This window comes from Varanus komodoensis, unplaced genomic scaffold, assembly GCF_004798865.1.
Source record: "Varanus komodoensis strain SLA01 unplaced genomic scaffold, ASM479886v1 scaffold1, whole genome shotgun sequence".
NCBI lineage: Eukaryota > Metazoa > Chordata > Lepidosauria > Squamata > Varanidae > Varanus > Varanus komodoensis.
This window is the reverse complement of record NW_025335268.1, coordinates 30,208,179-30,223,080: the sequence shown is the minus strand read 5'-3', so window position 1 is coordinate 30,223,080 and position 14,902 is coordinate 30,208,179. Positions and strand designations below refer to the sequence as shown.

General features: G+C 41.7%; 1 protein-coding gene across 16 annotated transcripts in view; it reads left to right on the top strand.

Moving 5' to 3' along the window:
* The first annotated feature begins 247 nt into the window (after positions 1-247).
* AFDN (afadin, adherens junction formation factor) overlaps positions 248-14,902 on the top strand; it is a 119,557-nt gene continuing 104,902 nt past the window's right edge. For all 16 annotated transcript variants that reach the window (XM_044421271.1, XM_044421192.1, XM_044421166.1 and 13 more), the window contains exon 1: positions 248-674. In XM_044421271.1, the coding sequence (XP_044277206.1) occupies positions 561-674 (114 nt within the window). In that variant the 5' untranslated portion in view covers positions 248-560. The remainder of the gene's footprint in view (positions 675-14,902) is intronic.

Genomic DNA, 14,902 nt, shown 5'->3' with positions numbered 1-14,902 from the left:
CACACGGGCGCGCGCGCGCATCCGCAGCCACACAAACACACATACGCTCTTTCTTTCGGGCGGGCGGCCGGCCGCGCGCACGCGCGCCAAGAGGACTGGGTGGGGGTTGGTGGCGAGCGGCGTTTGTGACGCGCTCGTGTAGAACGGCCGGGCGGCCGCGCGCACGGAACGGTGTCTGCCTGTCTCGCTCGCGCTCTGTGAGAAAAGGCGGGGAGGGGAGGGGAGGAAAGGAGACAACCGGGGCGGGGAGGGAGGCGGCGGCTTGTGATCCGTGAGGCAAAGGAGAGAAGCTGCTGAACAGGAAGCGCTGCCACCGAACCGAGAGCCGCTCGGTGTCTGCACTGAAGCGAAAGGGCAAAGTCTGGTTTTCCGAAAGGAGGTGGTTTTGCTCAGCGAGGGGCGGTAACAGAAGACTGACTTCTCTGCGCTTCCCCCATTACTACTATTCATTATTATTTTTACACCCTATCGGGAACCCTGCGCACTAGCCGTGCGGCCCGGCGCGGCCCTCCTATCGTATAGGTGGTGGCTTTGAGAGTCCTGGAGGGCAGCTAAGGAGGATGTCGGGCGGCGGTGGAGGTAGCCGGGAAGAGGAACGGCGCAAGCTGGCCGACATCATCAACCACTGGAACGCGAACCGGCTGGACCTGTTTGAGATCAGCCCCCCCACCGAGGTGAGAGACGGAGAAATTGGGAAATAGTTCGCTTTTCAGGCTCCCCATTCTTCCCTCTCTTCGCTCCCGCCCCTCATGAAGGGGTGAGAGGTTATGCAAACCGTCCCCACCCCCCACAAGAGGAAGAAAGAAAGAAAGCCCCGTACGCACGCATACCCCGGCCATCCCCCCCCCCCCCTTCCTCGGAGGTGAGGCCGCCCGCGGCAGCGCTTCCTGCAAACGCCTCCATCCTCGCCGCGGGGAGGCTCCGCCCCTTCCCGAGGTGAGAGACCCGGCAGCCCCAGGGTTGCACCGGCGGGTATCCCCCCCCACGATTGCCTCGCAGAGAGGTCCGTTCTGATTTACTCCTTCCTTTGTACATTATACTGGTACCATTGCATTTCAACAGTTAATATCCCCCCCCCCCACAATCCCTTTTTGATAAACGGGAGGCCGACTTCCATGAGCCCCTGCCTATTCTCACCGAGAAAATAATCCATCCGTACCTGCGCCTGAGCTCTCCATTCATGTAAAAATAACACCCCCATCCGGTCATTTCCACCCTGTGGGAAAGCGACGCTGCTCATATTTTGCTCCTGCGCCTTCGCCTCTTTCCACCACGCTGTAAGCGAGCAACTCCCACCCGTTTAATTCCCAACCCCCTTCCTGGTAATGTTTTCTTTTCCCATTCTTAAGGGGCAGTACAGTTGATAGTGCAGGCCTCGGCTTGTCCATCCCCTGCAATTCCCAGGGCAGCGAACTTATTGCTGGTTCCCCTGCGCTTGCCAGTCCGCCCTCTGCATCCTCGCTAGCACCACCTGGCTGATCACTAACACTACCCTTTGCCTTCTAAGCTGTCTCGTGGTTTAGGATCGTGTATAAACAAACACAGGCTAGGTGCTTTCCGCTGCCCGTGCCTTCAGATTTCGGGATCTTGAGTCTGAATGGAATCTCTCAGGGGATCTGGTGAAATCTTTTTCCATTTGGTTTTGAGCAAACCGTTGCAGTGTCTGATAACAATAGGCTTGTAAAGAGTGCTGGTATCCGGGATGGGGAGGGGTAATTGGAGAATTCCTCTTAAGTAGTTTTGAGGTAGGGGAGATAAGCCGTGAAAAAGTGTTCTATCTTCCGCCAAATAGCTTGATCCCCAGAGAGTTACTAAACGTTAGTAGAGTGAATCCTGATAATGTTCTTAAAGTAACTATTAAGACCAGATTTCACAATCTTAAAAGCAGATAAGTTTTACTGCGAAAACTCTGGATAATTTCTTACCAAAACTTTCTTGTGGAAAGACACTGAAGAGATTTTAAAATTGAAGTTAGAGCTGAGCCTTATCACTACTGTTGACATAATCTTTTTGGCTGGTCAGTATGTATATGTGTGTCAGGTATGAAAGGCAGTGAGCAGGAATTCTCATAAATAGATTGCTTTTTCCTGGGCAGAGCAGAACTATAATACTTCCTCATTGGATGGAGACTGTCATGTGCCTGGTTGCAAACAAAAGTAGGAAACTGACACTTGCTTAGGTTGCTGGTTGGTCTTTGGTTGTTAATGAAAGCCTAGTGATGAATAATATATTTACTTGCTTTTGTTTAAATTTGTTAATATCTACATGGAATACTTTCAAGATTTATTTTCTAAGATTTTGAGTTTTTTCCTTGAGGAATGAAATATTCTTAGGTTTTCATCCACATGACTGTGTATTATTTAAATGTGCAGTGCCAGTATCTGAAATCTGAGGATTTCATGTCTTCTAGTAAAACATAGACATGCAGTCTTTGAACATTAAAGCATTGGGGTTAATAAAGTTGAACTTTGTTTGTTTTGAAAGAGACCTAGTCTGCCAAGTTAGAATTCTTTTCATATGGGATCACAGATTAGTAAATACAGGTGTAATATTATATTTCTATTTTTTCTTGCCCTCGATGTTTGGCAGGTAGTCCAGTGGTAGAGCATATGCTTTATTTGCTGAAGGCCCTGATTCAATCTGCAGACCCTCCAACGGGGACAGGAAAAGTTCTGGATGATTGCTGATGGTCAGTGTTGATGATGCTAGACTGGGTGGACTTATGATCTAACTTTTATAAGGCAGCTTCCTACATTCCTAGAGTTGTAAGCTACCAGATGCTAACAAAATGACTGCACAAGAGGATGCTCTTGTTAGCTTAGATCAGCTGTTTAAATTTATTATGATTCAATATCTCTTTGCCAAGATAATGAGTCTGGTGCAGCTAGAAAAATGGTCTGTTGTTTGGACAAATTAAACTGCAGTTCAGGACTCTATGAATGCAGTATGAGTTTGATGACTTTTACTTATTTCTATATCACACTAATTACCTAATTAGTGTTTTGGACATTTCTCAATGATTTACAAAATATAAACTATATTTTAGTGTTGTGTAATGTCTTTAACACCTCTCTTTAACTGCCTTATATGATTGTTTTCATATACCTACATTAATACAGACCTTATGCAAGGACACACCTAACATGTATCATGGTTGATTGAAATGCTGTGGGATTACTTCTGGTGACCTGACCTGTGGTGAGTTGTGAGCCTTTGCAGCATTTTTTAAGGTTTTGTATTAGTCAGCACATAGATTGTGCTATGCTGCATACACATCCATGTTTTCATCTAATGGGGATTGCTTTCATCCCCATTATGCTGTGATTGTTTCTTCTTTCTTCTCCTGCAGGGTGGAGGAGTTCCTCTACTGCTATGACAGCCAAGCCCATTCTCTATCCACTGTCTTGCAGTGACTCTACCATTTCCTTGTCTTTGATATGTGAACATGTGGTGTAGGTGCTGTAATTGTCCTGCTCATTGAGTGTTCACTCTGCCTCTTCCCCCATAGTAGCTTTCATTTCTTTATGCTTTACTAGATGTAACTCGATGAGCCTTGGTGTAGTGGTCTGTTGGTTACAGGCAAACTCCCTATTAAGTTCACTTAGCATATACTGGCCGGATTCAAGTGACACAACCACCCACCTAAGGTGAGTGGTTGTGTCATCAAACCTGATGGCTTCAGGGTGGCTTATTTTTTTAAGACCAAACCTCCCTGAGAATTCATAACTTGTTCGGTTGTTTATGTTGGCTTGTTGTGATAACTGAATTCAGTAGGTTGAACTGTGACTTCTCTAGAAAGCTTAGAAAGCCACCTTGCAAGAGTGGTAAAACCTCCCTGCCACTTTTTGTGATCCCACTAGTGTTGCCACCACCCTATCTCATTCCTTTCCAGCGCCCTCCACCCTGTACTGCCATACATTAAGAAGATATGACATTGAAGTAAATGCATGTGTATCCTGTAACAGTTTAAAAAAAAAAACATTTCAATCTTAGGCATCTTTTCCTCTTAGCTTTACTTCTATGCCATAAAATGTGTGTATTTGTAGAGATCTGCCTCACTCTTCTAACATGAAATGGATGTAATTTTCCCCTTAGCTTTACTGCTCTGACAATAAATTTTGCGTATTTTAGTGATCAGTCTTACTGCTCTGTACCTCACATGTATATCTGACAGTTAACAATGGAGACCAAGAGATGGAACTGACAAATATGAAGGGGTGAGGAGTTGAACACAGCCAGTGGCTGCATGAGGAGGCTTTTGTGGTAGGAGCAATTGCATGGGACTGCATGAAGCAAGCCTTGCTTGCTAGCAAGAGAAGTGCCAAAGTGGAGGATGAAATTGACAAGGATGTTAACAAGAGTGGAGGAGCATCAGTATGCTGTGCTGATTAGCAGACAAATGCTCTTGCACAAGACTCTGAAATTTTTGTTTTACAAATTGTGAACACTTTACTGAGTCAATAAGTGCTCAGAAAATTAATTCAGTTTGGCAATCTGATGGGTGTATGTGGAGTTTCCTTTGGAAATCCAATGGATCAGTTGTAGAAAAGGGTGCTGATGTAGGGGCCAAGAAAATAACAGTTCTGCTGCAAAGGCACCTGAGATACATGATGGGGATTGGTGGGAAGATTGGGGCAAAAACAATCCGCAGCAAGCTTCTGATAGTTTGTCTGGTTAACAAGTGAACAGCCAACCCATAGTGGCTTATTCTCAGGGTAGCTTAGCATGATGTGTGAACTCATTCCTTGTGAAAAGAGTAGTATAGCTGAAGTGCCTCAGATAGGTGTGTTTTGTTTGGGTTTTTTATAGGAAAGCTATTTCACAATTGCAGGTAGTTCTGAATTATACTGGACTTCTGAATTCTGGAAAAGTGATTACAATATCAACTTGGATAATAACAATAATTAGCATTTATAGCAATATTTTATGTAATATGTTTCAAATGTGGAAAGTTCTTTATAGATATTATCTCAGTAATCCTTACAGTCTGAAATGTATTATCCTTGAGTTGCACATGAGATTGAGAGAAAGTGACTTGCTTAATGCCTTAGTTCATTAATGAAATAAGTAAATGGTTTTGATTCTACTAGCAATAGGGATACATATGATTGAGACACTGACCAATTCATTTAAGGGGATCCATTCTGGTATAAATATTTTATAGAGGTCAAAATTATGTATACTGCATTTTGATGCTGAATCATAGAATTGCTTGTATATTTTATTCACTGACTGGAAAATGCAGTGTGTGGATGTGCACAATCCATTTTTTTTCTTGACTGTGCCACATTTTCCCCTCAAAAAGGAGAAAGATGACTGGAGCAGCACAAACTGGTCCCTGAACCCCAATCCCTGATTTGCAGCTTCCTCTACTCCATTTCTACATCTGTACATACCCTTTTTGTTTTTTGACCAGAGCTTTTTTGTTCTGTTAGTAAATATAGCCAGTTGGATAATTTTTTTTTTTAACTTGATGCTGTCGTGAAGCTAATCAGATCTGGCTGCCTGGTGATGACAGTGAAAGCCACTTGAATTGTATTGGAAGGGAAAAGGAGTGCATCTCTGACAAGTCAGCAAGGCTGATGCTCCCTGTATTGTTGTGCTGTAGTTACATTGCACCCTAGTAAGGTAAGAGACACAACCCAGAGGTATTGGCATTGGGATGCACTCCTTCCAGGCAGACACTGTCATGCCTCTTCAGACTTCCAGAATTATGTATGAAAATATTGCTCATGGGCTGTGAAAATATGTTTGAAGTTGGTCTTCCTGGGGATACAACTCAAGTTCTAGCACATTGAAAACTTCTGTTGAACAACTTCTATTAACTTTCAGTAAATGGGAAGTAATATACACAAATAGTATGTTATTGATGAGGGAACTTCTCTGATACTAAGTTTGTCTTTTTTGCTGGTAGCATTTATAAAAGTTAAATTAATAGCTTTCCTCCATCCTCAGTCTTCCCTTAAAAGCATGTGCATGACTTATCAAGAAAAGAATATTGATAGTTGTTCTGGTTGTGTATATGTAGCCTGTGAAATATCCACATCTGTGTTAGATGACACCTTTGATGTGAGAATGCTTGATAACTTGGAAGCATATATATCAAGACTGGTGGAGTGGGGAACTCCAAGTGTCTAGTGGCTTAAATACAAACAATTTGAAGCTAATTCTAAATCTTTTCATCTTAGCTTATCATTAAGGATAATTTCTCAACATTTGGAATATTCTTCTAGACTGTTCTCATTATGGACTTATTTTTAATGTGTCCATTGTCCACGTGTCCATTATTTTAATGTGCCCATTGTTAAGTTTACATGAAGAGGGATATTAGTAGGAATAATGTTATATAAAGATTAAACCTGTGCACATATATTTGCAGAGTTTGAGATTTGATTGGTTAGAACTTAAATAAAGATATATTGGAAATTCATATTTTAAAAAAGGCAATTCTACATTCCTGATTATGATTTGGTACCATTTGATTCTTGTGAACTACGTAAATGAATTTGTCCAGTTGCATTAGAACATAGCAAAAAACAAAAACAAAAACTAAGTGCTGAATTTCATGAAAAGGACTCACAATATTGATGACTACGTAGTATTCCAGTCACTTGAAACAAGAGCAGGAGGGTGTGTTTCTTTTCAGGTCCTGTTTGAGGGCCTCTCATAGGCATACTGTGTGAAAAGAATTCTAAGCTACACAGGCTTTGCTCTGTTTCAGCATGACTCTTCTAATACTTTGAAACCTGCTTGTATTTTATGATAGTGAAGACTATGGAACACCTTCACTCATGAGGTCCATCCAGTTCTCTTACTTTTTTCTTAAACTTGTGTGGTCAACCCCCCCCCCCAAAAAAAACCCCTATTATGCTAGTGGGCATTTATCTTCCTGGTTTCATGATTTTATGTGGGGAACCCAAATTTCAAGATCAAATTTCACTGCTCTGAGCAGTGTAAATATGTTGGCAGGTTGGGTGTAAGTTTCCTTCATAAAATAAGGGAGCATCAGGTTCTGTTCCAACTGGACCCCCTGCCTCCAGCTGACTGACATCAGCTGTCCTGCAGAAAGGAATATCATGCTAATACTCCTGCGCCACTTGAGCTGGTCGTGCATTTTCTGATTCTGTTTTGTTTTGTTTTTTGAAAGTATGGTTACAACTGTACCTCTTGTATTCGCTAAATAATAAGCCACTTTGATGACTTTAATTGAAAGGTGTCATTGTAAATATACTAAAAAGAGTACATATCTTTATTTTGTAGTACAGGTAGAGATGTAATACAGCACAGCGAGGAAAACCATGGGCTCTTGAGCAACCCACCAAGTCCTTGTGACTCGCAGCATTTGCCACTACAGAAAAGAGTGAAAAAACACTTGGGGAACTAAATGGCAGTACAGTATCCGCCATAGAACTCCCAGCCTAGAGCGTCCTAGGAAGCAAGTGGAAGGCTTGTGTGGTGGGAACTATTAAGCTTGTTCCAATATTTTTTTCCTTGATTATGTACGTGATTTTGAGTGGAGGTAGTTGGTATGTGAATGGTGGCATAATGAAACCCTGCCTCTGGCAGTTACTTTCAAGGGAATGCGACACAAGTTGCACATTCTTGTCTTAAACAGAACGTTTTTAAATATTGTAAGTACACAAGACATGGTGTGAGCAAATGGTGCATGAGAGTGAATAATATGTGGATATATATGTTCTTACGTGAGGCTCCCACCATACCAGCAAGCACCTGATGGCTCCTGGGGGCTAGGTATATGAAATACTAAGAAACAGAGAAAAGTGGACTACGAGAATCATGACTTGGTTGGTATCCCAGGCAGAGAGATGGTCTTTGTATATTCTGATCTGATTCATTGATTATCAGTGACTATTTGGTTACCTAATACATGATTTATTGTTTTATTGACCAATCCAATGTTGCTGCAATTGGATGTCAGTGATAAGAAAGGGGACATACTGCTTTGCATCAGGAAAAAAAAATTACAGTGGTATCTTGGCTCATGAACACCTCAGTTCATGACCAAATAGGGTCGCGGACAGAAATTTCAGAAAAAAATTGCCTCAGGTCATGAACTCCGCATTGGGTGACAATTGAAATTGCGCCCGTCTTCCCTGCTTGGTGCGGGGGAGATGGTCATGCCCGTGCTTGGAGAGGGTGGAGCTGGCTGTGATCATGGTCGTGCTTGTGCAGGGAAGACAGGTACGATCTTGGTTGTGCTTGGGGGCGGGGGAGATGGCCACAATCATGTTGTGGGGTGGGGGGTGACCGCAATCTTTGTTGTTCTTTGTTACTTTGTGATTCTTTGTCACTTTGTTTCAAATTTTTGTGATTTTTTTTTTTAAAGGTTACAGAACGTATTAACGTTATTTACATTGAACCTTATGAGGAACTTTGACTTGGGTCACAACCAATTTGGGTTGCGACCAGAGTCGTGGAACGGATTAAGTTCGTGAGCCAAGGTACCACTGTCGTAAATGGGGTGATCCAGAGCATTATAGTAGCTGGTGCAGATGTTTTGACTTTGATGCCAAATTAGGTGTTACTGATTTGGTTCAGTTAGGCCTCAGGATGATGTGCTAGTATAAGGATGCTAAGCATTTCTACTTGGAAACAAGAACCAAAACAGATGTTACATGTCTCTATGAGCTATTACAACTTCTCTAAAGGTATACTCAGTGTGACATCTTAAAGTTTTTTTTACCTGTTACAGCACAATCCTGGGCATACCCAGAAGTACATCCCATTGTTCATGGGGTTTACTCCAAAGGAAATCAGTATGTGATTTCAGCCCTAATGAAAGAAGCAATTAGAATTTACTTTTGAATAAAATAATCACGTTGGGATTAAAATTGCACTTGCTATATTTTTAGATGGTTCATGCATGTGCTATAGCAATTATCACTTTAGAAAAGGCATTTCCTCCTTTGTAAAGAAAAAAGAAGGAATGTTTCTTCTACGACATTGATCACCATCTGCAGCTTTTATATGTTTTTCTATGAAGAGTTTTTAAATAGGGCAGCAGATTTTTACCTTAAAAGGACAATCCTGCTTACTGATTTGGGCAGATAAGTGTAGGGATCTACAGTGGAGCCTGTGCCACATCCAAAGCTCAGCTGGCTTTTTAATAACTAGAGCTGGGTGGCAGGATTCTTTTTGCCATTTCTGATCTTCAAAACCAAACCAAAGCATTCTTTGCATTGAAGCTAATGGGAGGGAATTAATTATGCCACCTAAAGTTGCATCAAGCCCACAGTTCCATGTAATTTGATCCAACTTTTTGAAAACACACCTGAAAACTTCTAAATGTGGATGGCCAAATACTTAACTGTGGAAGAAGCAGAAGAAGAAGAATCACACAATGTTAGGCTTATCAGGCTGCAACTCAGGACAGCAGCGGGGGCCAGACAGAGGGTTGCTTTTACTGAAGAACGGGTGCAAACAGGATAAATATCCCATGCTAGTAATTGTAGTAAAACCAGTGAGAATTAATTATTTTGGTTTCATTGACAATAATAGGAATGGTCTTGTGAGAGCTCTTGACTTTGTCAACTTTGAACTAATCCTTGTATTCTACAAACAATCTGAAATTCTGCTTTTATTTCCATTGCATTTGAATTTTTTTGTAATCCTCTATAGAGTTTAGAGTTCCTGAGAACCCATGCAAAGCAACCTCTGGTCAAGATACTGGCCATTTGTTTTTGTTAAGTGCCATAAATAATCTCTGATTTATGGCAATTCTATGAATGAATGCTCTCCAAAATGTCCTGTTCTTGACAAACTTGCTCAGGTCTCATAAATATACTGTCAGTAACTAGATAATTAACTTTGAACAAAAAATCATTTTCATGAATTTGTTATTAAAGCAAAATTTTCAGCCAAGATTTGACCTTAGATTTTTTATTTACACAACAGCACAAGATGTTTCATGATGCCTGAGAGCATCCTGTGCTGGTGATGTGGCTTGCTTTAGTGGAATAAGAGCTGAAGAACCTGTTATATTCAGCAGATTGCTATGCTGCTGCTCCACGGAGTTGGAAATGTTTTCTTGAATTATAGGTTTTAGTTCAAGGCCAGGGAAAGAAAGAAAAGGGTGCTATTGCTATTGGCTTCTGGTCTAAAGTGAAGACATTTGTAAGGGAGATTTGCATGGTTGTCTGTTAAAAAGCAGCAGCAGCTAAAGGGGAAGTAGTTGAGGCTTTTCTTTCTTGAGTTTAGCATGCAGGGTAGATTTGGCCATTGGTTTTCAGTTAGATTCTGCAGATCTAGTCATCTGAAATCGAGGCTGAAATTCTTGTAAAGAATAGTATTTCAATGGATGAAACATTTCAGATTATTTTTATAGCTCTGGCTAAGTCATATTTCTCTGTGTGGATTGTGGTATGATAGGGTGCATTTGCTACACTTCATTTAAGGAAGCCTTGACACTGATTAACCTGAGACAAGTAACAACATTTTTTTCTGACGATGTAGCTGATGAGGCTTGGTAACCAAGCTTTGCTGTGATTCAAAGGCCATGTTGTTGTTGTTAGTCGTGAAGTCGTGTCCGACCCATCGCAACCCCATGGACAACATTCCTCCAAGCCCTCCTGTCCTCCACCATCTCCTGGAGTCCACCCAAGCTCACACCAACTGCCTCAGTGACTCCATCTAGCTACCTCATCTTCTGCCGTCCTCTTCTTCTTTTGCCATCTATTGTTCCCAGCATTAGACTCTTCTCCAGGGAGTCCTTCCTTCTCATTAGGTGGCCAAAGTATTTGAGTTTCATCTTCAGAATCTGGCCTTCTAAAGAACAGTCAGGGTTGATCTCCTCTAGGACTGACCGGTTTGATCACCTTGCGGTCCAAGGGACTCGCAGGAGTCTCCTCCAGCACCACAATTCAAAGGCCTCAATCCTTTGGCGCTCAGCCTTCCTTATGGTCCAGCTTTCACAGCCATACATTGCAACTGGGAAAACCATAGCCTTGACTTATGCACTTTTGTTGGCAGGGTGATGTCTCTTATTTTTAGTATGCTGTCTAGATTTGCCATAGCTTTCCTTCCCAGGAGCAAGCGTCTTTTAATTTCTTGGCTGCAGTCCCCATCTGCGGTGATCTTGCAGCCCAGGAAAATAAAATCTGTCACTACCTCCATTTCTTCCCCATCTATTTGCCAGGAAGTGAGAGGACCAGATGCCATGATCTTAGTTTTCTTAATGTTGAGTTTCAAGCCAACTTTTGCGCTCTCCTCCTTCACCCACATCAAGAGGCTCTTTAGTTCCTCTTCACTTTCTGCCATGAGAGGTATCATCTGCATATCTGAGGTTGTTGATATTTCTCCCAGCAATCTTAATTCCATCTGGTGATTCATCTAGCCCTGCCTTTCTCATGATGTGCTCTGCATATAAGTTAAATAGGCAGGGCGACAGTATACAGCCTTGCCGAACTCGTTTCTCAATTTCGAACCAATCAGTGGTTCCGTGCCCAGTTCTCACTGTTGCTTCTTGACCTGCATATAGGTTTCTCAAGAGACAAATAAGATGGTCTGGTACTCCTATCTCTTTAAGAACTTGCCACAATTTGTTGTGATCCACACAATCAAACACTTTAGCATAGTCAATGAAGCAGAAGTAGATGTTTTTCTGCAACTGCCTAGCTTTCTCCATGATCCAGCGTATGTTGGCAATTTGATCTCTAGTTCCTCTCCCTCTTCGAAATCCTGCCTGTACTTCTGGTAGTTCTCAGTCCACATACTGCTGGAGCCTAGCTTGTAGGATTTTGAGCATCACTTTGCTAGCATGTGAAATGAGTGCAATGGTGCGGTAGTTTGAACATTCTTTGGCATTGCCCTTCTTTGGGATCAGAATGTAAACTGACCTTTTCCAATCCTGTGGCCACTGTTGAGTTTTCCAAATTTGCTGGCATTTTGAGTGTAGCACTTTTACTGCATCGTCTTTTAGGATTTTGAATAGCTCAACTGGAATACTGTCGCCTCCACTAGCTTTGTTGTTGCTCAGACTTCCTCAGGCCCATTTGACTTCACATTCCAGGATGTCTGGCTTGAGGTCAGTGACCACCCCATCATGGTTATCAGGGACGTTAAGCTCTTTCTTGTATAGTTCTTCTGTGTAATCTTGCCACCTCTTCTTAATCGCTTCTCCCTCTCTTAGGTCCCTGCCATTTTGGTCCTTTATCATGCCCATCTTTGCATGAAATGTTCCCTTCATATCTCCAATTTTCTTGAAGAGAGCTCTAGTCCTCCCTATTCTATTATTTTCTTCTATTTCTTTGCACTGTTCATTTAAGAAGGCATTCTTATCTCTTCTAGCTGTTCTCTGGAATTCTGCATTCGATTGTTTGTATCTTTCTCCCTTGCCTTCCCTTCTTTCCTCGGCTATTTGTAAAGCTTCCTCAGACAGCCATTTTGCTTTCTTGCATTTCTTTTTCTTTGGGATGGTTTTAGTTGCTGCCTCTTGTACAATGTTGCGAACCTCCATCCATAGTTCTTCAGGCACTCTGTCTATCAGATCTAATTCCTTAAATCTGTTTGTCACCTCTACTGTATATTCATCAGGGATATGCTTTAGGTCATACCTGAGTGGCCTAGTGCTTTTCCCTACTTTCTTCAACTTAAGCCTAAATTTTGCAACCAGAAGCTCATGATCTGAGCCACAGTCAGCTCCTGGTCTAGTTTTTACTGACTGTATAGAGCTTCTCCATCTTTGGCTGCAGAGCACATAGTCAATCTGTTTTCTGTGTTGACCATCTGGTGATGTCCATGTGTAGAGTCGTCTGTTGGGTTGTTGGAAAAGAGTGTTTGTTATGACCATCGTATTCTCTTGACAAAATTCTATCAGCCTGTGCCCTGCTTCATTTTGTACTCCAAGGCCAAACTTGCCTGTTATCCTTTGGCTTCCTACTTTAGCATTCCAATCCCCCATGATGATAAGGACATCATTTTTTGGAGTTAATTCTAGAAGGTGTTGTAGGCCTTCATAGAACTGGTCAACTTCAGCCTCTTCAGCACCAGTGGTTGGGGCATAGACTTGGACTATTGTGATGTTGAATGGTTTGCCTTGGATTTGAACTGAGATCATTCTGTCATTTTGGAGATTGTATCCCAGTACTGCTTTTCCTACTCTTTTATTGACTATGAAGGCTACTCCATTTCTTCTGAGGGATTCTTGCCCGCAGTAGTATACCTGATGGTCATCTGAATTAAATTCACCCATTCCTGTCCATTTTAGTTCACTGATTCCGAAGATGTCGATGTTCAGTCTTGTCATCTCTTGTTTGACCACATCCAGCTTGCCTTGATTCATGGATCTTATATTCCAAGTTCCTATGGAGTATAGATCTTTGCAGCATTGGACTCTCCTTTCACCACCAGATACATCAGCAACTGAGTGTCCTTTCGGCTTTGACCCAGTAGCTTCATTCTTTCTGGCGTTACTAGTACTAGCCCTCTGCCCTTCCCCAGCAGCATACTGGACACCTGAGGGGCTCATCTTCCGGCATCATATCTTTTTGCCTTTTGGTTCTGTCCATGGGGTTTTCATGACAAAGATACTGGAGTGGGTTGCCATTTCCTTCTCCAGTGGATCACATTTTATCATACAAAGTGGTATAAATATTTTTGTGAATTGTTTCCATTCTTCAAGAGGCAATATTAAAATATCCTGTAGTATGCATCCAGAGTAGTGTTGGCTTGGAGCGTGCTTGGTAGAAAGTGACTTTTCAATTCTTGTCAAACCTTTTCTGAAGGTTGTGGAGGATTCTAGTGAATATGGTGTGCTGAGAGAGAAGGAGGAGAGCACAGAAAATTGTCTGGAAGCACTTCCATAAATGGGATTTGGTGGTATTAATTAAGGAAGTGAACACCATGGTCCTAGCCGTAGGCTTTCAAGAAATCTTGTTTTGGTTCATTTGAATGAAAGGCTGAATATCATATTGAAACAAAAAGTATTGGTGGTCTGTGTTAGCAATGACTACTTAAACCATACTTTACATAGTTAGCTTTTACACATATTAATCTGCTTGTACATTTACTCATTTTTTCTGTTTGCTTCTTAGTTTTATTTCTTTACTTAAAATATCTATGCCGCTAGAGAGGGATGTGAAATACATGGAAAGAGGCTCCCTCAACCTTTCAGAGAGCCTTATATCAGTTTTTCCAAAAAATAAAAATAAAAATAGAGATTTGGAGGAGCATTAAAATTATTATTATTATTTATGAGAAAAATTCTTTTTAAGACAAGGGAGTAGTAGGAATATATTGATGTAGAACAGTTTACAATATTAGAATAATTCCTGTGTAGAGTTTAGAGATATGTTGTTGTTGTCAGCATACAAGAACAACAGGAAATCTCTGACTTCTGGTGACCCAGTGAATTTTCCAAAAATCAAGGCTGTGGCTTCCTTTATAGAATTGATCCATCTTATATTTGGTCTTTTCCCCCCTTCTTCTGCCTTCAGCTTTTCCTAGCGTTATTGTCTTCTCCAGTGAGTTGTGCCTGCTCAAGATGTGCCTAAAGTATGACAGCTTCAATTCTGTCACTTTTGTTTCCAGAGAAAGTCCTGGCTTGATTTGATGTAGACCCATTTGTTTTTCTTTCTGTTGGTCCTGGATATTCATAAAGCTCTCCTTCAGGACCATGTTTTGAATGTACCAGTCTTCCTGTCATCTTTCTTCATTGTCCAGCTTTTGGACCCATCCAATCTAGCTTTCAGATAAGGAATACGATAGTGTGGATGATCTTGGCTTGATCTCTAGTGAAACTTCCTTACACTTGATCGTTTCTACTTCCTTCATTGCTGTTCTCCCAGGTCTCCCTCTTCTTTGAACTTCTTCGCTGCAGTCTCTGTGTGAATTGATGACTGAGCCAAGTTATCCAAAATCTTTAATAATTGTAATTTCTTCAATT